At 37.8% G+C, this 26,992-nt stretch overlaps 1 protein-coding gene across 1 annotated transcript in view; it reads right to left on the reverse strand.

The window, feature by feature from the left end:
• Positions 1-26,992, reverse strand: part of dpyda.1 (dihydropyrimidine dehydrogenase a, tandem duplicate 1) — a 266,445-nt gene that overhangs the window by 135,410 nt on the left and 104,043 nt on the right. The window contains exons 11-12 of the mRNA XM_067435665.1: positions 26,495-26,679; positions 18,754-18,969 (exon numbers count right to left, since the gene is read on the reverse strand). Coding sequence (XP_067291766.1) covers positions 18,754-18,969; positions 26,495-26,679 — 401 coding nt within the window. The remainder of the gene's footprint in view (positions 1-18,753; positions 18,970-26,494; positions 26,680-26,992) is intronic.

Raw genomic sequence — 26,992 nt, forward strand, 5'->3', positions numbered from 1 at the left:
CCGCTAACAGGTGCAGTGATGAAGAGATAAAGTTATTCACTTCACCTCGTAATGTCAGTTCATAATGATATGCCTGATCGGTGTATATCACCTAAATGATCTATAGATGTGTAAAACATAACAAGTAATTGCAATTCACGCTAAAGAATTTAAAATATAGATTCCACAGGGGAATTACAATAATTCTCATAAGCCCTCCCGTCGCTACCCAAAAGAAAATATCTATTAAAACTGAAAAGGTGCATGCTTTTGTGGATGACATTTGCTCTGTTCGTGTATATGATTTCTGTGGGGTCCTTGGAGTCACTGCAGGATGGAGAGCAGACAAATAAAATAATAAAATCTTGAAGAGCCATAATTACACTGAGTGGCCCCAAGTCGGGGCATTAATCATTATAAACAGCCATGACAGAAAAATCAAACCACTTCTCCTGTGTACCCAGGCCAATACACCACAAAAAAAGAGAGAAAAGTATAAGAGAAAGAGAGAAAATAAGTGAAGCTGCAGTTCTGGTGTGTAAGCCGTCTTGTTCGTGTCGCTCCAAACCTGTATGACTTTCTTTCTTCTGTGGAACACAAAAGAATATATTCTGAAAGACAATGGGGTCCATACAACAGTGAAATTCATTGTGTGAAGAAAAAAACACTGGGGCATTTTTCAAAATATGTTTGTTTGTGTTTGACAAAAGAAAGAATGGAATGTAGGTTTGGAACGACATAAGGACGGGTAAATGATGACAGAATGTTTATTTTTGAACTATCCTCTCAAAATGTGTTGTAGCTCTAAATGTGAAGAACATGGGCTGTTAGACCCTCTTAACCCTTTCCCCGCCAGTTTTTTATTTTTATTTTAAAAGTTGCAAGCTACCACTTGCATTTTTAAAAATGTTCACTAAACATTCATGGCCCTCAGAATATTTTCTTGTATAAATATCTGAATATGCAATATATTAATAAAAAGAACAGCGCCTCTGCTTTTAAACAACAACAAAACATCCAATTAATTCCAACGTCATACATTCCTTTTTATCAATACTTACATGTGGGAATGTTTCATAAAAAAAACAAAAAACATTTTGAACAAAAAGCTGAGAAAATTGAGTTTTTTTTCTTTTCTTCAAAGACTACAATGTGCATAAGCAATGCTTTTACCACTTGTTTCTGCTTCTTTTCCCTGTGTTTTGATCCAGAGATTATCTACTCTTTCAGAAGATGTGCAATAGCACTAGCCTAGAAATCTAGACGCACCCTAGCGGCAGCAAATTGGAGTTAAGCTTTTCTCTGAGAAAAGAACAACGAACGGCACTGAAGTCATTCTTAAAAAGGGAAGATGTGTTCAGAGTTTAGCCGACCGGATACGGCAAATGTTTAATCTATCAACAAGCTCTGTTTCACCTTCGTTGCTCTGGTTGGTTGTAGCGTTATCCTTTCGCGGAGGGAGTTTGAAAGACAACCGTTTATCCCGCCCCTCGGTTTGAGCTGTCAATGGTGAGTTTCCAGACCAAACATCTTGATGTGAGTCTGGCTTGTCAGGCTACAATACCGCCCCAGTAAAAAATGAACACTATTAAAAGCCACTTTTATAACAGTAAAAAAGCCAGAAAATTCTGTCAATGGTGGCATTAAAAGGATAGTTCACCCACAATAAAATTCTGCTTCCCCTCATATTGTCAGAACATTTATGATGTTATTTTTTTATGTGTAAAACACACACATGCACCAAAAAATGGGCTGAAATTTAAGTTCCTTTTACTGTATGTTAAACAAGTGTGCCGCACCTATGTTGAAAACTGAAGCCAAAACGTCTATTGTCCCCAGGTGGTTGTTCCCAGTTTAGCTCATAACCCCCACCCCTCTATGTATTCTAATGGATGCGAGACCAACAAAATAGTTTTTTTTTTTCCAAAGAAGATTTCTGTCATTTTATGCAGTTATCATCACTGATTTCATTTCAATTGTTCAGTTTTTATATAAGTTTGCTTTTAGTTAGTTATTTGATGCTATAAAAATGGGTGTGTGACGCCATGATTGACCGCTGAGATTGACAGTTTCTCTGAGAGAAGTGAGGCACTAACAGACTTTTTTCAGGATTTTCAGGAGATTTTCATTTCTACATTTCCATAACTGTTTATTTCACATGACATAATGAATGCTAGAGTGTGGGCGGACTTTTGATATCGGGGCTCTAAGTCCTGCTCTCTACTGCACAGACTCCAATCCCGACGTCACTACTGCGCCGACTCGGTCACAAATTTGCGCCGTCGAGATGCCGTCGCCATATTTGGACGTTGATGGCATCAGTTTTCTTAAGTGGAAGGTAGTAAAGAAACATCGTCCTTTTTTTTTTTACGGTCTATGATGTTAAACCTTGTTTATGTGCCCACATGTACACCACCACAATTTTTTTTTAAAGAAATACAATTTTATAAAGAAATTAATACTTTTCTTTAACAAAGACACATAACATTGGTCAAAAGGGACAGTGAAGACATTTGTAATGTTACAAAAGATTCAAATAAATGCTGTTAATTTGAAATATCTATACAGTAATTTAAAAATATATCTATTTTTTATCATGGTTACCACAACAAATATTAAGCAGCAAAACTGTTTTCAACACTGATAATAACAAAAAAGTATTTCCTTAACACTGAAGCAGCATTTTAGAATGAGATCTGAAGGATCATGTGACACTGAAGTATGAAGTAATGATGCTGAAAAATCAGCTTTGCCAATACAGGAATAAATTACATAAACAAAAAAACAAAAAAACAAAAATACATTTAATAGAAAACACTTATTTTAAATTGTAATAATATTTCACAATATTAAAATGATTACTGTATTTTGGATCAAATAAATGAAGCAGCCTCTGTAAGCATAAAAGACTACTTTCATGTTGTTGTTCTTCATGTTGTTGTTTTGTTTTTTTTAAACCCCAGACTAGTGTATAACTGTATACGCTTTCATTTTCCGTACACAAAGCTTACATATTAGAAACCTTGAAAAATAGTAATATAGACTACTTTTATGGGACTTTTTTGTCTTTTGGGGGGCATAACAACTATAGTCCACATCCACTTTCATTGTATGTAAAAGAGCAGCCTGGACATTGTGCTAACGAGCTAATTGTGTTCTATGGAAACAATAACATCATACAATTTTCAAGTGTCATGACGGTCAGTACATTTCATATGAGCCCGAACAATCCCTTTAAACGTCAACTGGTCGCCCTTTCATTGTACGGAAGTATAGGATTTGATTCTAACGGAGACTCAAAAGGAGTGCATTTAGCTACCTCAGCCTTTTTCGAATGTGCATACATATATATTCAGTCAGCATTTACGTGTGTGTTGAATGTACATGCACTGATGCCCGCTGAGATTTTTGGACAAAGACCTCTGCGACTGCTGTAATCTTCTCTCTATGGCTGTCACTGAAAATCTAAGCAACCTTGAATCCATGACAACATCCCAGAGACACATCTGTACTTGCAGAACCTTGATAAACCATGTGACAACTTTCTTCTCTTTAGTGAAAGGACTCGGAGGGACAATACGACACAACTGCCTTTCATTCCACTAACTCGTGTGAATAGAATTCAGCTTCGGTAAAAAAGAAAAAAAGAAAAAAAGAAAAAGCTCTTTAAGTTTCAAGGCCTCATGCTGCTTAAAATAAGACAGAGGAACAATTCTGGAATAGAGGCAAGCATGACATTCACTGAATCATGGAAAATGAATGTTGGTTTTGTAAAAATTGATTTGAATCTCATGCAGTCAATAAACCACTGACTTCATAGCACATGCTTTTGGACACAATATATTTCAAAGGAAAAAACAGACATACACAGACATATACGAAAAAAAAAAAAAGCAAAATGTAAAATGCCAAACCAAAAGCTACTATAGGAGAAATGTTTCGTAGGCCGCTTATGAACATGATTGGAATCCAGAGAAGTGTGCGAGATCAGTTTGCCTGAAAGAGACTTAATAAATTAAAGTCTGAACGGAGGATATTAACCGTGTTTGATAAATGAACAGGGATATTGTCTGTCAGCTTGGTCATTAGTTCTATTCACCAATTACTTTTCTAGGTGCAAAAGGGAAGTCACAAGCAATGGCCCGTGGGTTCCCTCCTTGAACACTGAATGAACGCAGGCCAACAAACAAGTCTGAAATTAGACCACGCAATATATTTGTCACCCTCAGCGATAGGGATAAACATTCACTTGGACGTAATTGTTATTGGATTGAGGGTCTCGGCATTGGCTTTGATTCATTATCTTAAATGTCTGTAGCATTAGGATTATAACGTATTGTATGATCAACAACATTAACTTGCCGTGCCCATGAGATTTTTTTAATGAATTAATTGTTTTATTACTGAATATGAATTAAATTAATAATATAATAATATATTATAATATAATATAATTAATATAATTAATAAAATATAATATAATATAATATAATGTAATGTAATGTAATGTAATGTAATGTAATGTAATATAATATTTATAGCGGGAGTCAATTATTCTGCTTATACTGTGGTTACCAAACTTGTTCAGATGATCATATACACACACGCACACACACACAGTATCTATATACACTTCTTTACATGCATGTATGTGTATTAAAATATACATATAGAATTTTATACAATTATACATGTAGCATGTAAACACAAACGTTTGTTTTGGGTGCGATTAATCATGATCTAAACAGCCCTGAGACATTTGTCAGGTTTTTGTGTGTATTGTGTGTAGGACTTATTTCTTATGCATCTAATCCCAAGCCTCTCTACCTAATTCCAAAGATAATTTTAAAGATAGTAATGGATGATTCATCCACTGATCGGAGACTAATGCTGTTATTATAGAGAGGCAGAGGGATTAAGCATATTTGAATTATTAGTCTGTGGGACTCTCAACAGTGTCCAGCACCACTAATAGTGAAACTGTATATTTATCTGCTTCAAGAACAGCACTGTTATTCCCTCGCTAGTGAGAAATGTCATGTATCTTTTAAGTTGTTAAATCGTATCTTTTAAGTTGATAAAATAGTCAGAGCAGCACTGAAAACACGTTTCTGAATGTGTCCAATATAAATTAAATTCATATATACATTATTTTTCTCCTCTTCAATTATATATATATAGTTATAGGGCCCTATTTTAACGATCTGAAACGCAAGTGTCAAAGCGCAAAGCGCAAGTAACTTTGTGGGCGGGTCTCGGCGCTGTTGCTATTTTCCCGGCGGCATAAATGGCTCTTGCGCCCGGCGCAAATCTAAAATGGGTTGGTCTGAAGTAGCTTCATTATTCATAGGTGTGGTTTGGGCGTAACGTGAATAAACCAATCAGAGCGTCATCCAACATTCCCTTTAAAAGCAGGTGCACAAGTTCCATTATGGATTGCTATTATTATGGCATATATACCAGGCGCACGCCAGGAGCGGTTCACAGCCGAGGAGACTGATGTTCTTGTGAGAGCAGTGAAAGACAGAGAAGTTGTGTTGTATGGGGATCTTGATGGACAAACCAATTTGTCAGATGTCCTATTATACATATATGTCTTGCCACTATTGGGCAAACAGGTCTGATCCTTAATTACTACAATTAGCCTGAATAATTTGTAAGCTAGATTTATGCCTATTTTTTCACATCTTCGTGGCACACCACAATGATTTCCGTCATCTTATGTGTTAATATTTTTTTAGTGTAACAATTTATGATTTACAAAAAAAAAAACACTGTTGCATCTGTGTAGATTACATGAGCAAAGTGTATGCACGTTGTGCACGCTACACATTATGGTCAAGCATGCGCCCTTAAAATAGCATAATGAACAACGCGCAACGCGCCACTGACTTTAGACTAGGTTTTTTCTGCTCAGTGGCGCAATGGAGTTTAATGGAACAGCAAAATAGCACCAGGGATTGTTTGCGCCGGAACACGCCTCCTTTTTTGGCGCTGAACCGCCCAGGGAGCGCAAGTTCATTCACTAGTTTAGCGATGTGCTTCTGTGGAGGGAAAAGCGCACTTTGTGCGGGTGCAAAATAGGAATGACACATTTTGTCGGTGTACAAAGTCAATTGTGCTGAGTGCAAGATAGGGCCCATTATTTATTTTATTTAAGAACAAAAAAACATGAGAACCAAATGGTTTAGGCAACCATATAAAAATGAATTTTCCTTCAATACCTGCTGAATAAACTTTTATGCTCAAGGTCGTTCAGTGTACATCTTTTCAATAAAACGCTTGGTGGAACAATATAAAAATGCTTGTGAAAAAATTTATAAAATCCTTAAGTTAACTCTCCAAAGTCAACAGAGCTAAATACAAACGCTTTAAAGCAAAAAAGTCAAATACGACATGCAATTTCCCATCTGGCACATTGAGCATGTAGTATCCAAATTTTCTGATGCCATTTATCCGCTTATAACATCACTTTCAATCTTTATTGTCATAAACAATAATCAATAATAAAAACAAATCCTAAATCGAGGAGGCTACATCTCTGACAGACGCTTCATCTGAAGTCTACTTTGAGTACTGGATGAAACAACTCAACATTATCAGCACACAACCCAAAACACATCCTGCATGCTTAATAAAAGTATATGAAGCAGTTAAAATCGCTGACATAAAGATTTAGTAGGCTGCACTTCAAATAGACCAGAAACCAGAGCGGTCGGCTCATTGATCATCAGCTGTCACCGACGGAAATATGAAAAAAAACAAGAAGCAACACTCATCCACCCCGGTGTCATGCTTTATAGGGAGTAAAGCGCCCAAAGACATGATGAGTTTGATCAAATTAGTAGACTAAAGAGATCTGTGAGGCACAACTTATTTGCCCTTTCAGCCATGCAAAAGGTAGTGAGAGGCGCTTTGATCTCCCAATTAAACGGGTGTATTTATAAATGTAAACATGTAGCTGAAGCTAATGAGCCCGGGCGATTGGACTTTTCCTTTTTTCACACGCGATGAAGCCCCCGATCGGCACCACCTCAGCTAATTTGCTTGTTAAATAAACACAAATCACTGGACTGTGACTGTTGTTCTACATGTCAGTTCTGTCTAGCTATTGTTCTATTGTGTTTTACTTTTTCATACAAACTAAGTAGTAGACTACTTGTACTTGACTCCTGCACCATTTCTTGGTTAGTAATTTATTCAAATTAAACTGAAGGAACACAAAAGATGCACGTACAGTACAAAACATGATTGTTTACAGGATTTTTTTCCCCCTTTCTTTTTATTGTTTCGTGCCCTTTTGGGTCCCTTTTTTAAAGGGAATTCATTGGTCTATGACTTCCTCTTATGGAGGAAGTGATAAATGTGATTCTTTGTGCATTCGCTCTATAGATATGGCAGTTTCACCGAGGTTATGGAAAGGGTGCAGTCTTTTTCTAAAAGTTGCAGATTTCACCTTTGACATTTCCTGAATTGATCTGCCGGCTGTATTCACTGCGTCTTGGCTGACTTGAAGAAGCAGTGATTGAACAGTGACTGTGTTTCTATCTCCGTCTGTATTGATTAGATGACAGGACAGATTGAGGGAATCGTCTTGTCGTGTATCACGTCTCTCCGTTTCAGGCGGCTCTTATCAGGATAACCCCAAACAAAATGCCAGCGACGAGACGGTGCAGTTTACATGCGACATGATCCTCGATTTGCACTTGTTCATAGGGTTCTGAGAAAAAAAATACAGAATTCAAACGGAGCATGCTGCTGTGGTAAAATTTTCTTGGCTTGAGCCTAGTCTGAGACTAAAATGCATATTTTAGCTGAAAACAACTCTCAAAATATGTCACTGCCTTTGTTTTGTCTCAAGAATTTTTTAGGCATGTTTATAAAATCTACTTAAATGTCCTAATCCTGGCTTAATCTAAGCACTGTCTATGAAACCAGCCCTTAGTGCTTGACTTTCTCTAAATTACACTTTGTCAATGGTCCGGGTATACTTCATTTTCAGTTGAGTGCATGGATGGATGGATGGATGGAACAAACAAACAAACAATAAAAAAGATAGACAGACAGACAGACAGATAGATAGGGCTGCGTTTCATGTACAACCATGTCACTCACTGCTTAACTACCATTATTACACGGCTCAGTGAAATACTTGATTCTGATTGGTCAATCGCGCATTCCAGCGGTACGTTATTTCCAGATAACACCCGCCCATACGGGTACTACGAGTTACTTGACCGGTACTACTTCTATGCTTAACGCTGGCACCATCTTGTGGCTTAAACAGCCGTGGGTTACAATGGAAGATTTCAAGACAGGTTTCCTTTATAACGTTTTTAATCTAGTTATTTTTTTACACAAACGCATCGATTCGAATCAGAAGGCTCTATTAACCCATCGGAGTCGTGTGGAGCACGTTATTTGACGGACAGCTGCATTTTTTTATGGACTTCAAAAACAGCTACAACTACTGCTGGGATTCACGTTAGCCTGGACTTTATAAATATAACTCTGATTGTATTTGTCTGAAAGAAGAATGTCATATACACCTATAATGACTTGAGGGTGAGTAAATCATAGGCTTTGTTTCATTTTTGGGTGAACTTACCCTTTCAGCATTCATTTTCAACATTCAGCCGCAATAGATAAAGGCTTAAAGCAGGTTGGAACTGTTTTTCTTCGCGGAAGCTTTGCGTAAGAGCTAATAAAATATTTAATCTCAAGACAACATTTTGTGTCTAATAATTATTTATTTGTTTAATTATTTATTTGAGACTAGTAGCTGTGTAATAAGCGGGATAATGTACACCCAGCCGGTTGTTATCGCAGAATAAACCCCTTCAGAGTGATGCAAGACCCCTCCGCTTCGCGTCCCCCTGATCACTCTGTCGGGGTTTATCCTGCGATAACAACCGGCTGGGTGTACATTATCCCTTACTTATACAATGCATCGTTGCAGAAAACAACTAGCTAGTCACGACTGTTTCCCGAAACCGTACTGTGGCAAATCTGTCATTCAACCACTTTGGTTAATGATGTCATGCTGGTGGTGGAGTAATAACTGTTTTTAATGAATTATTTTGAGATCAAATTCATGATAGATTTTTTTTGCTATATTGGATTTGGACATGACATTTGAGGATTAATTCTTATGATGGATGGATGGATGGATGGATGGATGGAACAATAGATAGGATGGATGGATAAACAAACATTAGATAGATAGATAGATAGATAGATAGATAGATAGATAGATAGATAGATAGATAGATAGATAGATAGATAGATAGATAGATAGATAGATAGATAGATAGATAGATAGATAGATAGATAGATAGATAATCTGTTTTTTTTTTTTTTTTTTTTAAAGCTTTTTCATTTTTTAAATTTAACGTTTGTTTTTATCCAGGTTTAAAAAAATACCCGAGATCTCTCAGATTTTGGCCTCCAACACAGGCTGTCACAGCATCGCTGGCTAACATCGAGGGGGGCCACGGCCTGGGCCCCTGCACAAATGACAAGTGGCGCCGTTTGCCACAAACCCTGATTCTGTCAGTCTTTACTTCTATCGCCTTTCCGTGTCATGTTAACCGCCAGTCACTGCCAGCGCGCCAATTACACAGCCAGGTTCCCGGGCATGCCACACACTCTCTCATTCTCTTTCTGTTAAAAAAGAGAGAGAGAACGAGAGAGAGCGACTTCCACAAGACTTGCTGTGCAAGCTTACCCTAATTAACCATCAGCTTAATTAGACAATTTACTGTGTAATTAGCAGGCAATTAGTCAACACCTCTCAGATCGTAGTGACTGCTTTGACAGACCCACTTTTCCAATGCTGATTCCAGAGTCGAAAAAGCACCTTAGTTGTTTATTTTCTCATCCCCTCCCCTAATGCGCGCCAACTGCACAGAGGCACAGCGTAATCACGGCTGATGAGACAGGTACGTCGAAAGACACATGTTAGTTAAGCAGGAGGTATGTGCGAGATGGGGACGGTCTGTTCTCCGTTGCCGCAGACGGCTCCTCTGCATTACAAAAGCTTCTTCGGGATGTTTTCCCTGAGGGGAGAACGAGAGAAGCCTCGTCAACGATCTGTGATTAAACACGGGGCGTGAGGACAATAATGATACATTTTACAAAGCAATCATGAGGTAGTTCTTGGTCAAAAACTCTCGTCAACAGCCACTTTAGCAAAACAACTAGTATATAGAATATAATTAAATAGCGCCATGCCTCAAAGAAAGCTGGTATTATGAACCCTTTACTAGATTTTATTTTAGATCTAGATCCTGAATGTTTCCAGAACATTGCTATGTGGATGCCCGTAAGGCAGTTTTGATTTAAATGCTGTTTAATGTTGATGATTGTGTTATTTTACATGTGCGTAAGCAGTGCTTCTATTGATTGTTTCTGCTGCATCTTCTCCTGTGTTTTCATCCAGAAATTCTGTATACATTCAGAATGTGTTATAGCAACGAAAAAATTACGAAAAATTCCATCAATAGCAGGGAATGAGTTAAGACATTTTTCATTCTACCTAGTGACTGTGCAATTTTCTGCTTTCAGTTTTTATTAGTGATGGGGAAAAAATCATTGTGATTAATCGCATCCAAAATAAAAGTTTGTGTTTACATAATATATGTGTTTGTGCTTTGTATAATTATTGTGTATATATAAATACACACTCATTAATGTATACATTTAAGAAATAGTCGCATGTATATACGGTATGTACTGTTTAATTTATCTTATATATAAATATATTTTGGAATATATATATATATATATATATATATATATATATATATATATATATATATATATATATATATATATATATATTCCATATATATATATGTATATATGGAATATTTGAATGTATATATACTGTATATATTTATATAATTTCTTATATATAAATATTTTATATAAAAATATAAAAAACTAAATATATACATGCATGTGTGTATTTATATATACATAATTATACACAGTACACACAAATATTTTTGTGCCATTATGCAATTAATCGATTGCCCAGCACACTCAATTTTAATACAATTATTCAAAGTGAGATTAAATTTGTAATTCTAATTTGTTTGTCAGATGAAAAATCATATGTGATGATATGGTAATAGCTCAATATAAAGTATAAACCCATATTTTATAATTTTTAGATTATCTGCATTATTTTAGCAAGTAAAATAAATTCTACCATTCTACCTAGTAACAGTATCTTTTTTCAAATATTTTAAGAAAAAAAAACAAAAACAAATGTATCTACATCTTATTTGCCGAGTTAATTATATGATGACATATTTGCATATGACCATTGGTATCAGCCTTATCAAACACCATTAATTAGGTTTGTTAAATGTGTGTGGGTATATATATAAATATACCTCTCCCTCTCCCTCTCCCTCTCCCTCTCCCTCTCCCTCTCCCTCTCCCTCTCCCTCTCCCTCTCCCTCTCCCTCTCCCTCTCCCTCTCCCTCTCCCTCTCCCTCTCCCTCTTCACAGCAGGCCAGCATACAGCTACGGGAGGCTATCCATCTCTCCGCTTTAACTCTGTCACAGAGCTGGAAGTGCAGAAATGGCTGTGTCACTTCCAAATACTCTCAAGGGGCCCCATCCCAGAATTCTCTCCTGCTGGTGTGAAATGGAAATGAGCCTGAATACAGTACATGCTGGGTTGTGCCAATCTCCAGCTACAGCGAGCACTCTAAAGGAACTGAAACAGCTCTCCTTAGAACTAGTGTAGAAAAATTAATAGACATGTTTCTTTTTTCTTCATTTAACACATTCATATGAACCTTTCTGGGTTTAATGGGTTTTAAAGCGGAAAAAACAAAACAAAACAAAAAAAGTCACAGTGTTTCAAAATATGATAAAATTCTAGTTTAAAGATATATGAAATCAAATTTATCCCATTCACAAAAATAAATAATTATAAATGCTACTACTAAAAATAATAATAATAATGTGTGTGTGTGTGTGTGTGTGTGTGTGTGTGTGTGTGTGTGTGTGTGTGTATACATATATATATATATATATACATATATATATATATATATATATATATATATATATATATATATATATATATATATATATATATATATATATATATATATATATATACATACACCTAAAGGATTATTAGGAGCACCATACTAATACTGTGTTTTTGACGCCCTTTCGCCTTCAGAACTGCCTTAATTCTGTGTGGCATTGATTCAACAAGGTAATGAAAGCATTCTTTAGAAATTTTGGCCCATATTGATAGGATAGCATCTTGCAGTTGATGGAGATTTGTGGGATGCACATCCAGGGCACGAAGCTCCCGTTCAACCACATCTCAAAGATGCTCTATTGGGTTGAGATCTGGTGACTGTGGGGCCATTTTAGTACAGTGAACTCATTGTCATGTTCAAGAAACCAATTTAAAATGATTTGAGCTTCGTGACATGGTGCATTATCCTGCTGGAAATAGCCATCAGAAGATGGGTAAATGGTGGTCCTAAAGGGATAGACATGGTCAGAAACAATGCTCAGGTTGGCCGTGGCATTTAAACAATGCCCAATTGGCACTAAGGGGCCTAAAGTGCGCCAAGAAAATATCCCCCACACCATTACACCACCACCACCAGCCTGCACAGTGGAAAAAAGGCATGATGGATCCATGTTCTCAAAATTCTGTCTCTACCATCTGAATGTCTTCAACTACCCAATTTTGGCAAATTTGGCAAATAGTAGCCTCTTTTTCCTATTTGTAGTGGAGATGATACCCAGTGGGGTGTTCTGCTGTTGTAGCCCATCCGCCTCAAGGTTGTGCTTGTTGTGGCTTCACAAATGCTTTGCTGCATAAAACTGTTATTTTAGATGCAATTAATCGATTGCCCAGCACACTCAATTTTAATACAATAATTAAAAGTGAGATTAAATTTGTTTTAATTCTAATTTGTTTGTCAGATGAAAAATCATATGTGATAATATGGTGATAGCTCAATATAAAGTTAAAGCCCATATTTTATCATTTTTAGATTATCTGCAGTATTTTAGCAAGTAAAATAAATTCTACCATTCTACCTAGTAACAGTATCTTTGCGTAGCAGAAGCTTTGCATAAGAGTGAATAAAATATTTAACCCTTAAATGCATGACTGTTTCGCCAAACATTCTTATATATTCGGGTCGTTACCGACCCAGATCTATATTTAACAGGGCTAGATCTCTAGCTGTCGCGATAAAATATAAAACTCCCAATGTTAGAGTAACAATTACAGAATAAAATAAAACATATTTCGTTAATTTTTGGAGCTTGGAAGGGTTCAGTTTGAGCAGATGTTTTCATCTTCACTGTCCCTGTCAGAGCTCATTTCCCAGTACATTTAACATCTGACATATTCGCGATCTCACGCATCAAAATCTATATTTTGATCCCTGACAGCTTCCACATCCATCATCAAGTGACATTGGCACTAATATTTGATTGTGTTTAGTACTTGCTCTAAGCATTAAATCACTAAGCCACTTTAAGTTTTGCAGATTATAATTATAATTTTTTCGTTTTCTGTTGGAGGTAACTATGAGTGAAACGTCACTTCATCACTGCATATTGCAGACATTGCCACCTTGTGGAATAAAGGCAAATTGCACTCTATTTTGTCATTATGGAATCATTTATCATTGTGCAAAAAAAATAAAAATATTATCCACTATTTTTTTGTCAATATTGTATAGGGTTGCTCACGACCCGAGGAGTATATACTCCTCGGGTCGTGAGCAACCCTATACAATATTGACAAAAAAATAGTGGAAAAACAGGCATTCGATTATAATTCTATAATTGTTTTCTTGTTATATTGTTTAAAGTGGATTGATTGAGGAATATTAAGAAGGTTGATGTCTAACATTAAAAAATAAATGAAGAGGAGGGTTGTGAATGACGTCTCGGGTTGCTAATGAGGTATGCATTTAAGGGTTAAACTCAAGACAATATTTCATGTCTAATTTACTTGAGACAATTATCTGTGTAATAAGCGGGATAATGTACATCCAGCCAGTTGTTATCGCAGGGGTCTATTCTGCGATAACAACCGGCTGGATGTACATTATCCCTTGCGTAGCATTGCTTTTCAGAGAAACAAGTATGCGAACTCAGCATGTTTTCTAAATATCTGCCAACATAGGATGGTATTTTTATGCTTTGTTACAGTCAAAAACTTACATACAGCACCTTTAAGGCCACCTAAAGTGGAACATTACATATTTTACACCACCCAACGAAACATGTTTGTCCTTGTGATCAATCAAACATGGCAGATCTACTTAAGGAAATAAACAAATACTATATGTAAATAAATAAAAAACAAGCCCATTTTAAAGCAGACTGAGTCTAAGCTGTAAGATACAAGCTTGATGAGAACAAAACAGACAGAATATCTCATTATCCCACCCCGAGACCTGTAGCCCTTTAGCACACGAAACACTCATTTACAGAGTTACACATTACCAGCGCTACCTATTAAACACTCAAACCGTAAGAGGGTGTGGACGTGCGTATTGTGAGTGCGCGTCTGTGGTTCGTGACCTTTAACCTTTCTCTTCTTGATAAAAATGCTGCCGTTGATTAAACCGTGGTCGCTAATTAGCAGAGAAGCCATTCAGTAGATGCAGAGAGAGAAAGCGAACACGGTGTGCGGTGGAGTGATGGGACACATCACACTTCAACTGTGTTACCATGGAGCTTCACCAACATTTCTCATTAAATTAAAAACCTCGATCTGAGGCGTACAGTAAACGTGCGCGTGTTTGTGTGTGCGCACAAACGGGCCGGCTTCCCCGTGCCATGTCTTTTGTTTTAACTGCGGGTTAAAAAGTTAAGAATGCGTCTTAATGCGTCTTCATATTTACTTCATTCGGATTTGCCCACTGGATCCTCCTACGCTGAGGTGAGAAGGCCTGTTCAAGAATAGACTGATGTGCAGAGAAAGTTTCGTGAGATAAAGTTAAAGAGTTTAAGAGTTTCTGTGGTGGGCGGAAGTCTGGCGGGTCAGCAGCAATCATTCCATATTCTCCTCACGTGAAACAAACAGCGCACAAGTATACAAGCCGACGGCTGAAACTAGCTCCTCTCTTTAGGCGTGCTGATTGGTGGAAAACCAGCACCTTTGCCATTAATCAGGTTAGCTCCAATTACAGGTGTGATTTAACCAGACTTGACCAGTCAAAAAGCTAATTGGGCTCAGTTGCCTTTGGATCTCAGAGGTAGCCTACGAATCGTTCTCTCATTTCATAATTAATCCGAAACAGGCCAAATGTATCAATCACATATCTAATGGTCCTGTAATTGGTGTGATGCATTCACAAAAAAAGAAAGAAAAAAAAGAAAAATGGATGTAGGGCCGACGGGTCGTGCGGAAGACAACATCCTTCGCCCTCTTTTTCAAGCGAGTAGCCAGAAAACAACACGTTTTCAGATGCTGTACAGTTCATTAATCCTAATTAACAGTCACAGAGCTTTGTTAGGCAGTTCTCCACCGGTCTAGCACGCTACCGAGCTAATTAGCGATGCCGAGCACAAACGAGGAGACCCAGAAGCGTGAAGATTCTCATATTCGTAGACAATCCACTGAGCATCTCAAATTCTATCAATAGCATGCGGCGGTGATGCTGCAATAGGGGGGCCACCGTTGAAAAAAGAAAAAAAGAAGAAAAAAAAGCACAGGATATTAAAAAAAGAGAAATCCCCTGTGTTTAAGGCGGGTGATAGCGGCGTAGCGCCTGTTCATTCATATTGACATTAAGAACTTCTTTATCTTTTTTCCCCAAAGAAAAGCCCCCTTACAATCTTTCCCACTGAGCACACAATAAAGAATAATATGATTTCTGTTTACAGAGATATCAGGTGGTATTTCGGCATATGCTGGCGGGCGATAGATGCAACAGTATATTACAGCCCAATCTGGCATCTACAAATGTCAAGAGTAAAGCAGGACTCGGAAGAGAATGAGGTGGGGGGGGGACCCGTTCGAGCTAGCAAGTTCGCGCGCAAAACTTTGCGGGCGACCGTCAGTCGTCCTCTTCCTCTTTCAGCCAAGAGAGAAGGTTGTCAGAGCGGGAAGATAATGCGATCTTAAGCGAAGCATCCAGATGGTGCGCCGAGCTCCCAAGGTAAGCCGGAGCAATATCCAGCTTCTATTGTAACGCTCCGAGCCACCTCTTCCCTCCCACCGCCGTTTGTCTCTGGAAATAAAAAGCTGACCTTTTCCGAAGGGCCGGCGCACAGTTTATAAAAGCTGAAATGGAGGCAGGTGACAGGCGTCTATAAAACAGGAACAGCTACATCACTCACTCACACATCAGAGCAGGAGAAACATCATTTACACACTTCACATGCCGTCCCTCACTGTCTGGAATCAGCCGAGTGCCGAGGACCACGGGTCGGAATAAACAGTTTGACTCGATCTTCCCCGCTCCTGCCTCCTGTCAGCAGCATATGGAACTCGCTGCGTTACTATAGCGATATCTATCACGAGTTTGAGTGCCTGCCTTTCATTTTTAATCTTTTAGCATTTATTTACTTTCTTTTAATATCCCTAGTGCTGCTAATGAGTGGAAGGCAGCCAACACAGAACAAACATATGCTTCTGATTAATACTGACACTGCTAAAAAAAAAAAAAAAAAAATAGAGAGAGAGAGAGAGAGAGAGAGAGAGAGAATATATTTCAAGACAACAAAACTTTTTTAATATTATATGTTTGATTCTTTAACAGTGAATTAGAAGAGTAAGAATAATTAAAAATAATTTGAGCTCGTGTTCATTTAAGTGACAACATTTATAATCATAATAATTCACAATAACACTTTAAGCACAGTATAAAGACGAGGTGAGAATAACATCTGTCACGGTGTCATATCACCTTTCTCTCAGCAGATTCCTACTAACTGTTCTTTAATTAAATTCGATGAAAATATACTATAATTGTTACCTGAGAGATCGGATGAAACACGAAGAACACATCTCATGACATCTTAGTTGCTTCTAAACGCGATTAAATGGAGTGCAAATGCTTTTATCTTGCTTTTAAGATTGAGGTTTCTTCCAAGTTTCAGAAGAGATCTCGAATCAGTGCTCAGATTTGTCAAGACATGGCAGCCTGCAATCAAAGCAATTTCCACACGAAATCAAACTATTCTTATCGAACTCTTCCAAGAGCAAATGATCTGATCTTCTGTTTAACACTGAAGTCACTGATGTCTTTTTTTCTCATTAAATATCCCGTTTCAAATGGAAATATTATAACGAACTTAAAAAGGGGAACGAAAATAGCGAATGCTGTTTCATGTTCACCTTAATTATACAGATCAACGCTTTTATTGTGTCATCAATTATTTAATATGTGTTTAGTTTTTATTTCTCCAAACCAATCTGAGAAGAAACATCAAAGACAATGCCAATACTTCAATTAAAATTTTAAATGAGAACACAATTAAATTTCCTGAGCCAAGTATTTAAAACCAGAGTTGTTCTTTTTATTCTATGGTCGTATATTAAAATAGTTTTTGTGATTTAAAAAAAAGTTGAAATAAAATCAAAATTGGCAACAAACCGAATTATAATAAGTTGATACTAAAATTATTCAAACTTAAACTGAAATAAAAATAAATTAAATCTAAAACCAAATATATAAAAAGCTAATAAAAAGTTTAAAATAAAAGAATGAATAATTGTAATACTATATAACTAATACTGTTTCATACTGGGATCCAGCAGTCCTCAGAGAGCCTACAGAAGAATATCGTTTTTTTTTATTTTATTTAGCAAAATAAAATAAGTAAAATAAAAATAATTAAATTAAATTAAAAAATAAAATATGTAGTATTTGCATATTTAAAAATATGTAAAAAATGTAGTATCAGTTGAGTTCTTACAACATTCCAAATTCTTCCAACTACTTGTAAATTGTGAGAAAATTGCTATTTTAACCAAGGAGCCGGGACGTTTGAGGGAGTCGCCTGTCAATGGCGTCATATCTGCATTACCCTCGGTTTCCGGTTTTATTTGGCAGAAACGCTTTACTCTTAGCAGTGTGAACAAGTGTCACAGCAGACGCTGAGCGAACACACAGAGTAACGTCATAACATCATTTTAAACACACTCAAATGTATCTGATATGATAAACAGAGCTGCGTTACCTCATACTCATGACCGGAAAAGCGGAAAAGGTGCCAGCGATTTTGTCTCGTCATAATAAAAGTCCCGCTGCTTGTGAGGCGTGTATTTGTCTAACAATCGCTCCAGCGGCCTTGCTCAGCTCCTCAACACTCAGTCCTGCTCTGCTTCATACTACAGTAACGTTAATAATCACATTCATGAACATGATTTCTGCCCGAGTCCTAGTCCGATTCTTTTCCACCGGCTGTGAGGTGATCACACGTCCTAAGATTCTGGGCTCAAACCTGGCATCATCAAACTACGCCTTTGTTTTTAATAGGCAACCTCTAGTGGACAGAAAAGTTACATAGTATAGCTTTAATTAATTACTCTCCAAGTAATTACATGACAAGTTCCATACGTAAAGAAACATTACATATATCCCAAATTATGGGGATTGTCAAATCTGGGGCTCCTTTAAAAGTCTGAAAACCCTGAGGTTTGAAAAAGCAGCCTCTGCGCAATAAGATTTACCTCTGCGGCTCTTATGAAAATATAAAAAGAAAAACGATTATAGTTTGGTTAGCATTATGTGTGCTGTTCTTTGTAAGTACCTTGTCTAATGAAAAAGTTTTGGTGAGGGCGAAACCCCAACCCTGCTCGAAGGCCCTGCGGATCATGGCGCCGCTGGTGGTGGGTGGAGCACTGGCCAGCCCGAACGGGTTGGGGAATGTGATGCCGCACATCTTCACGCTGATGTCCACCGTGTCGATGGGTGAGTAGAAGAGAGGCAGCTCGGGCGGGCCTCTGACCGTCTGCCCGAAGATGGACTGTAACGACAAACAATCACAGCACACGTGTAAGACTTCAAAGGGAATTTTCCTACTTTGTGAGGGGGAAAATTGGCCGCATTCACACAGACAAAGCTCTGAATCCCGGCGGAAAGCTCACGGTTGTTCTGAATGCGAGTTTCTCAAGGTTAACGCTGGTGTTGCGGTCCACCACGCATGTGGATTTAAGGCTACAATGGAGCGGCGGATCGGTGTGTGATTGCTGAGTGTGTTTGTGTGTAGCATTGTTTATCTCTTCACATCGTGGCACAAAAGCAGCAAATAGCAGTCATACATCAGCTCTCTCTCTAATGAGCCTCACGTTTATCAAACACGTATGATTGCCCTTGTGGTGATGTCACAGCGGCATAATGAACGAGGGGGTGTCAAGTGAAGAGAAAATGAGAGCAGGAACATGACAGCCCACATCCTCCACAGAGAGGCCTCTTCACAGGGAGAGAGAGGAAGCTAGCGAGAGAAACAACTAATGCCGAGGGACGTTCCTGAACCCACTCGGGCCCTGACGGATGTGCAGTAGTTGTCAAACACTTTGTACACCAGATATATCTTTGGCAGATGATATGCTATTGATTTTGTTTTTCAGAAGCACTTAAGGTAATTAGCATCTAGGATTTAAGAACAATATGATTATTTGAGGACTAATTTGCACATTAAAAATGCTGTCACATTTACTCACCCTCATGTCATTCCAAATTTCTATGACTTTCTTTTTTTCTAAGGAACAGACAAAGAAAGTTCTGAAGATTGCTAGTTACTTTTTACATGCAATAACAAAGAAGCTGGACCAAAACTATCAAGCATCAAAAAGCACCATAAAGTGATCATAAAGATATTCGATCTGACTAAATACGATTTGTGTGATAAACAGAACAAAATTTACTTTGCGATTCACTGATAATCTTTCACTTCAGTGTCTGTTCACCACAGTGACCGGATCATTGAATCAGTGAGTTGAACATCAGAACCTGCTGTTACTATTCAGAATTATCAGTCTGATAGTTATGTGAACTGAATCAAATGATTACCTGGACAGTTTTGAAGAATGATTCATTGCATGATTACTTTTATGAACCAATGAAAACTCACAACACTATATTGCCAAATATTGGAACACTGCAGCAAATCATTGAATTCAGGTGTTCTAATCACTTCCATGGCCACAGGCGTATAAAATCAAGCACTTAGGCATGCAGACACTTCTACTAACTTTTGTGAAAGAATGGGTCGCTCTCAGGATCTCTGTGTACTTGTACTGTGATAGGTTGCCACCTGTGCAATAAATCCATTTGAGAAATTTCCTCACTACTAAATATTCCATGCTCAAGTGTTAGTGGTATTGTAACAAAGTGGAAGCAATTGGGAACAACAGCAACTCAGCTACGGAGTGGTAGGCCACGTAAAATCACAGACAGGGTCAGCGCATGCTGAGGCACACAGCGTGCAAAAAGTCGTCAACTTTCTGCATAGTCAAACCTCTAAACTTTGTGTGGCCTTCAGATCAGCTCAATAACGGTGTGTAAAGAGCTTCATGGAATAGGTTTCCATGGCCTAGCAGCTGTATCCAAGCCTTACATCACCAAGTGCAATGCAAAGCATTGGTTGCAGTGGTGTAAAGCTCGCCAACACTGGACTCTAGAGCAGTGGAGACGTGTTCTCTGGAGTGACGAATCACGCTTCTCTGTCTGGCAATCTGATCGACGAGTCTGGGTTTGCCAGTTGCCAGGAGAACAGTACTTACTTGACTTAATTGTGCCAAGTGTAAAGTTTGGAGTGGGGTTGCTTTTCAGGGGTTGGGCCTGGCCCCTTAGTTCCAGTGAAAGGAACTCTTAATGCTTCAGCTTAGCAAGATATTTTAGACAATTTCATGCTTCCAACTTTGTGGGAACAGTTTGGGGAAGGCCTCTTCCTGTTCCAACATGACTGCACACCAGTGCAAAAAGCAAGGTCCATAAAGACATGAATGAGCGAGTTTGGTGTGGAGGAACTTGACAGAGTCCTGACCTCAACCCGATAGAACACCTTTGGGGTGAATTTAGAGATGAGACTGCGAGCCAGGCCTTCTCGTCCAACATCAGTGCCTGACCTCACAAATGTGCTTCAAGAACAACGTTCAAAAATCCCCACAAACACACTCCTAAACCTTGTGGAAAGCCTTCCCAGAAGAGTTGAAGCTGTTATAGCTGCCAAGGGTAGGTCAACTCCATATTAAACCCTACAGATTAAGAATGAGATTAATGTTCATGCAAATGTAAAGGCAGGCATCCCTAAACTTTTGACAATGTAATGTATAAAGTCTCTTAATGTGAATTAATGTGAATCAGTTTTATTATACATTTATATAGAAGAAAATCATATTTAATTTTTAGGTAAGCTAAGGCACTTGTAAGTATATAATACTAATATAATACTATAAGTCTTGCACCTTTGAATTTGTCTGATTTTCACTTTTTTTTATTCAAATGAAAGTTTGTAATGTTGTGATTTATCTTGTAGCTTGGTTCATTTCTTAAAACTCTTCGATTAAGTTTTTTTTTTTTTTTTATTCCTGGGAAAAATTAATAGAAAAAATAAGCAAGTGGGCGGTCCGCAACCAAGTGGGTGGTCACTGTTGCACTCTGTTGTGATTGGTCATGTATTTCTTGCATGTATTTGACCATCAATAGTCAGCAACAGCAACGCAACAGAACCAAAGGCTAAAAACAAAGCTAACACTACTATTTTCTGTTTGCAAGCACTTTTATTTCCTTCAGGAAACACAAATCTAGTTTATTTTATTGAGAAGCATGTGAAACGTATATAAAAAACATGAGTAATATTAAGCGCCCATGGACAAGTACATGAACACACCTCAAAGCTCTCAGGTGGGACTTGTTTTGAGCTGATCTGAGAGCTGTTCTTACATTAGTCTTGCAATCTTTCTGCAAATGACTCTATTCGTTCCCTCAGCTGCGGTCCATTACCGTAAAAAACAACAACGCAATCTGTTGCCTTCCCTTGAACACTACACATGGTAATTTCATCTGCAAATAAACAGTTCTCTCTGCTTTGCTCTGGCCACAGACATGGACAGACTATTAACCCCTCGCTGACCCACCACTGCTGGAGAAGAGCTGCACTTAACCGTGCGATTCCCCCATATGGAGGTCAAATACCTTCAGGAGCTTCACCCCTTGTGTACTAGAGCACTCAACCAGATATTAGACAGACCATTTACATAGAATTTAATGCTATTAAGGTAGTGGTCAGATTTTCAATGGCGTCATGCTTCTGGTCAAATTAAATATTTGTTATATTTTTTATTGTTTTACTCAATGTCAAAAAGTTGTTTATTGTCTTATATATGAATACATATTATAAATATATATGAAGTGATTATTGGTGTATGCTATACATGTTTTTTTTGGTAATTTTTCTGAATCAGAATCAGAAAGGGCTTTATTGCCAAGTATGCTTACACATACAAATCTGTTTTGGTGAATATATGTAGGTATACAGGTATGTTATTTCAATTACATATTCAAAAATGTCTGACACTCAGATTTTTCCAAGAACAATAAATAAATAAACAAAGAAACAGATATTAATAAAATAGAAGAACAAACAAATGCAAACAAATAAATATTATTAATAGGAATACATCATACATAGTTTATTATTACAAAATGAATAATTAAAATAAATAAAATCTTGCTTTTCATAATCCAATCAATCAAATTATATTTGTCCAGCTGATTATGTCTCATTTGGAAATAAGACACATTATGAAAGTTACTTTCTTCATATTTCTTTCTAGACAAAAAAGAAAAGGTGAGAGATTTTATCCATCAGGATAATTTTTTTAAAAAATGTTCTACTTTATTTTAAAATATTGGGTGGGATTGGTGTGAAGGGGAGGGAGATTTGCTAATACAATGCTATATCAGATATATGTACAATAACAAATCAAAGAAGAAAAAAACATTAAAATGTCCACAAATCTATTTCAATAGTAAATTGGGTTTCATTTGTTGACAGACTATAATTCAATATATTGTAAGTCCATAAATTATTCATATGAATAAAAACACAGATCCGCAAATAAGGTTGATGTACCCTAATGGTCTGGTGGTACACTTTTGTTAAGCATGTCAAAGGTTTATTTATACATATTTTCTTATTAAACCAAAGATATTTATCAGTGATTGCATATCAAGAGCAGGGACTAAAGCACTCATCTGTGTGAAAAATGAGCCAAATAGAAAACACTGTTGCCTTCCGCCACTGATAACAGTGGCAACGAACACTCAACATAAAAAGCAACACACTTTAGTGAGAGATCGCCTCTTATTTAACAAACAAACAAAATTAATACACTGCTAGTCAACTGCAGGGTTGGGGAGTAATGGAATACATGTAACAGAGTTAGATAATCAGGATACAAAAAAATCGGTAACTAATTTGTTACAGTTACATCAAAAAGAAATCAGGATACAGTTACATTTTGTAAACAATGGGAATACTTTCAGGATAACAATGGTTTAATTTAAAACCAAATAAATTAGTTATTTGACATAACAATGCTATAATAATTTTGTCCTTTGATAATGCTTTTACCTGACTTTATTTACACGTGGCATTGAGGAAATCCAAAAGTGATCAGATTACATTACTTTCATACAGTGGGCCTGGATTTATGTTACTTTTTACTTTTCTTTTTTTTTTTAACTGTAACTGAATTTTACTGTAACATTTTTTAAACGTTACAGGAAAATTGTAACATTTACTGTAACTGTAACATTTTAAAATAACCCTCCCAACCCTGGTAAGCTGGTTTAATTTGTATTAGGTTCAAAAAATGGGTGGGGACATTATCGACCCTGACAAAAAGTGGTCCCATCTGCAAATTATGCCTATGGACGTGGATTTTATTTGGACTTGGACGTGGATAATTAATTCAAGAATGTTGTGCAAGTGTGCTGCAACAATGTCCCTGCGAACTTCACATACTTCCAGTGTAAAATCCAGTGTTTCACTGATCCTTCACACAGAAAAATAGGGTGTCAAAATTGTACTTTTAGCTTGTCGCTGGGGCAGTACCCTTAAAAGGACATATGTGTACCTGTTTTACTCCTAAAAGGTGCATATTATTACCTTTGAGTACAAATGCGTACCTTAAGGTACTACTATGAACCTTTTTGTGGTAAAAATGGTACAACGTTGGTTCTTTTAAGGGTACTGCCCCAGCGACAAGCTGTTGTACCCCTAAAGGTACAATTTTGACACCCTATTTTTCTGTGTGTATTAAGCGCTCATTGTTGCAGTTGTAAACACGACAGCTTTTTTTTCCCCATGAGGTGGTTTGGCATTGCGACGGATTTGTTTCCGAGTGGACTGTTACAGAACGTGATGTGTGAAATCCTTTAAAATTCAACCAATAAGATGGCAAATTTGAAAGTGTCACCCGTTTTGTGTGCGTGACATCTGAGGCTGAGACTGCACAATATGACAAGGAGTGTGTACAAATAAACAAGATACATATAAAGTCATCTGTGATATAAAAAAAGCAAAAATACTCACTCATGCACGGCCCACTTTTGTATCTGCCCATGAGTAAACTGTCATATAGTCATGTAAACCAGTCAGTGTTTTGTCACATATATCTCCATAATTACATAATACATGTCATGGCTCTTTAATTTCTGCCTGGATTCTGATGGTTTTATTGGTACATGTGTTTGATGGGTTTAGCAGCATGCACAGCCATGTCTCTGCAGGGTCTCAGCCTGCGTATGTGTTTGACAGGCAGGGGGCCTCTATAAGCCCCTCTCAGGAGCCCAGGCTGATCTGGCTAAGCTAACGGGACAATCCGAAGTGCTCTCTCTCCCTCCCTGACCTCCCTCCTTCACTCTCCACAGTTACTTTGCTGGAAGCAAACTAATTAAGCCGAACAAGCTCGCATCGCCAGTGCCTCTGAGGTGAGATTTACGGAATAATCCTGTGCGGAACAGCGTTCTCGCTGTGTGGCCCGGCGAGCGGCTCTGCCGCATGAAGCCACAGGAACACCATTGTCCTACCGCCCGCTATAATGCTAATTTATTCCTTATTGTGCTCTGATTACTCATAAACATACTCATATTGAGAGGCTTTTGTATCCAACGGTGTCACCGCTCACTCTTTGTAGAGCGCATGTAAAGCTCTCATCTACATAATTAATCAGCACTCCAAATCCTCCTTTTCCATTGGGTTTTGTGATCTTAACACGGGACATAATCAGGGCAACATCTGTTTCGGTCTCATCAGCACAAAAGCAAGTGTTTTCAAATGTGAATGTGTCAAGGAAATGAACTTGGGTGTGTGTTTACGGTACCAGATCTCAAAATATTGTCATTTGGGCAGCTGACATGACATCTCACAGCAGGGACATCAAATTATTATAAATGGCATTTTCAATAAGTATTATCTAATTATTATGCGAGTAGCTTGTATAACCTCATCTTAAAGGGTTAGTCAGTCAAAAGAAAATGCATATTGTCACCTTCTACTTATCCTCATGGCTGTTTCAAATCTTATTTGCACTTAAACATTAAACCTCAAGATGCTCCACAGCAAATTGTACATCAATAATGGCAAATGTCATTGGTTTATATGCATCTTGTGACTGATTACACCACTTTTGAACACAAGTGCTACAGCAAAAAGAGCTAGAGTGTAAAGGAAGATTTTAATTTTTTCATCACACAAAAACGTAAGGCTTCTGAAGACTTGGTTTATAGCAGTCATATTGAAATGGCGGCATGTGGTCCAGTTCCGGACCCTGGCTTGGTTACAACCAGACCATGGGACATACAGTAATTGCACCATTTTCCATTTCTACAGATAAAAGTGAGTAGCACGTCAAATCAACGGAGCAGTTTACACAACAAATGCTCAGGGCTGTTTATGATAATACGGTACATCCTCTAATATTTTTATATAGAGCCAAACGCACTTCATTTAAGCACTTTCAGCTCTGTGCACATTGCTTCTCTCCCCCACTAAAGACATAAAGCGCCACATTATCTAATTTCCCCGGCATTGATGAAAATGTCCACCATTTGTGAGAAAGCGATTTGCTGCTTTCCCCCCCCCCCCCACACTGTTATGCAGTGGGGGGCGCTATTCCACATCTTCTGAAACAGTACAGAATCAAAACACATGCGAAGAAGATGCAGAAACAAGCTATCTCACATGTAATCATATGCATATGCAAAATAATGCGATCACCAACATTAAATAGCATATACATCAAAACTACCTAATGCTACCGAATGAAATGTCGACCCATGACGAGCTATAGGAATGTGATTTTAATTTTTGGGTGAACTATTCCTTTAACTAACTCTATTCCTGATGTTCCAATGTCCTATTTGTTCAAGAAAGAAAGAAAGAAAGAAAGAAAGAAAGAAAGAAAGAAAGAAAGAAAGAAAGAAAGAAAGAAAGAAAGAAAGAAAGAAAGAAAGAAAGAAAGAAAGAAAGAAAGAAGTACCTGTAAGTATCTATGTATGTGCCAGGAGGCCTGTTTCCCATCATTGACTGCTTCCACGGTGGTATTGGCCAGACCGGCCACATCGCCCCCAGCGAACACCCACGGCTCACTAGTCTGCATGCTCTCTGGGTCCAGCTCAGGAAGCCCCCATCTGTTTAACCTGATGGGAGCCATGGCCTCGATCACTGCAGAGAGAGAGAGAGAACTGATAAAGGAAAGGGTAAATTCATGAGAGGAAAGAGGTAACATGGAAAAAGACCTGCGGAAAAGGAAAAACCTGATAGACTGGAAATGGCAAGAAAATAATATGAAGTCACTGACAAGACAAATGGCGAGAGGGTTTTTTTCCCCCCACTGGCGCTTCTTTTTCTTTTTGCGAGCTTAATGTAACATCTCCTGGTGCATTTCATTCACTGTTAGTAACGTTAGCGGGACGATACTCTGTCAAACTGATCTACATTCTGAAATGACCACCCCTCCTCTCTCTTGAACACACAC

Source organism: Pseudorasbora parva, chromosome 24 (assembly GCF_024679245.1).
Source record: "Pseudorasbora parva isolate DD20220531a chromosome 24, ASM2467924v1, whole genome shotgun sequence".
Lineage (NCBI taxonomy): Eukaryota > Metazoa > Chordata > Actinopteri > Cypriniformes > Gobionidae > Pseudorasbora > Pseudorasbora parva.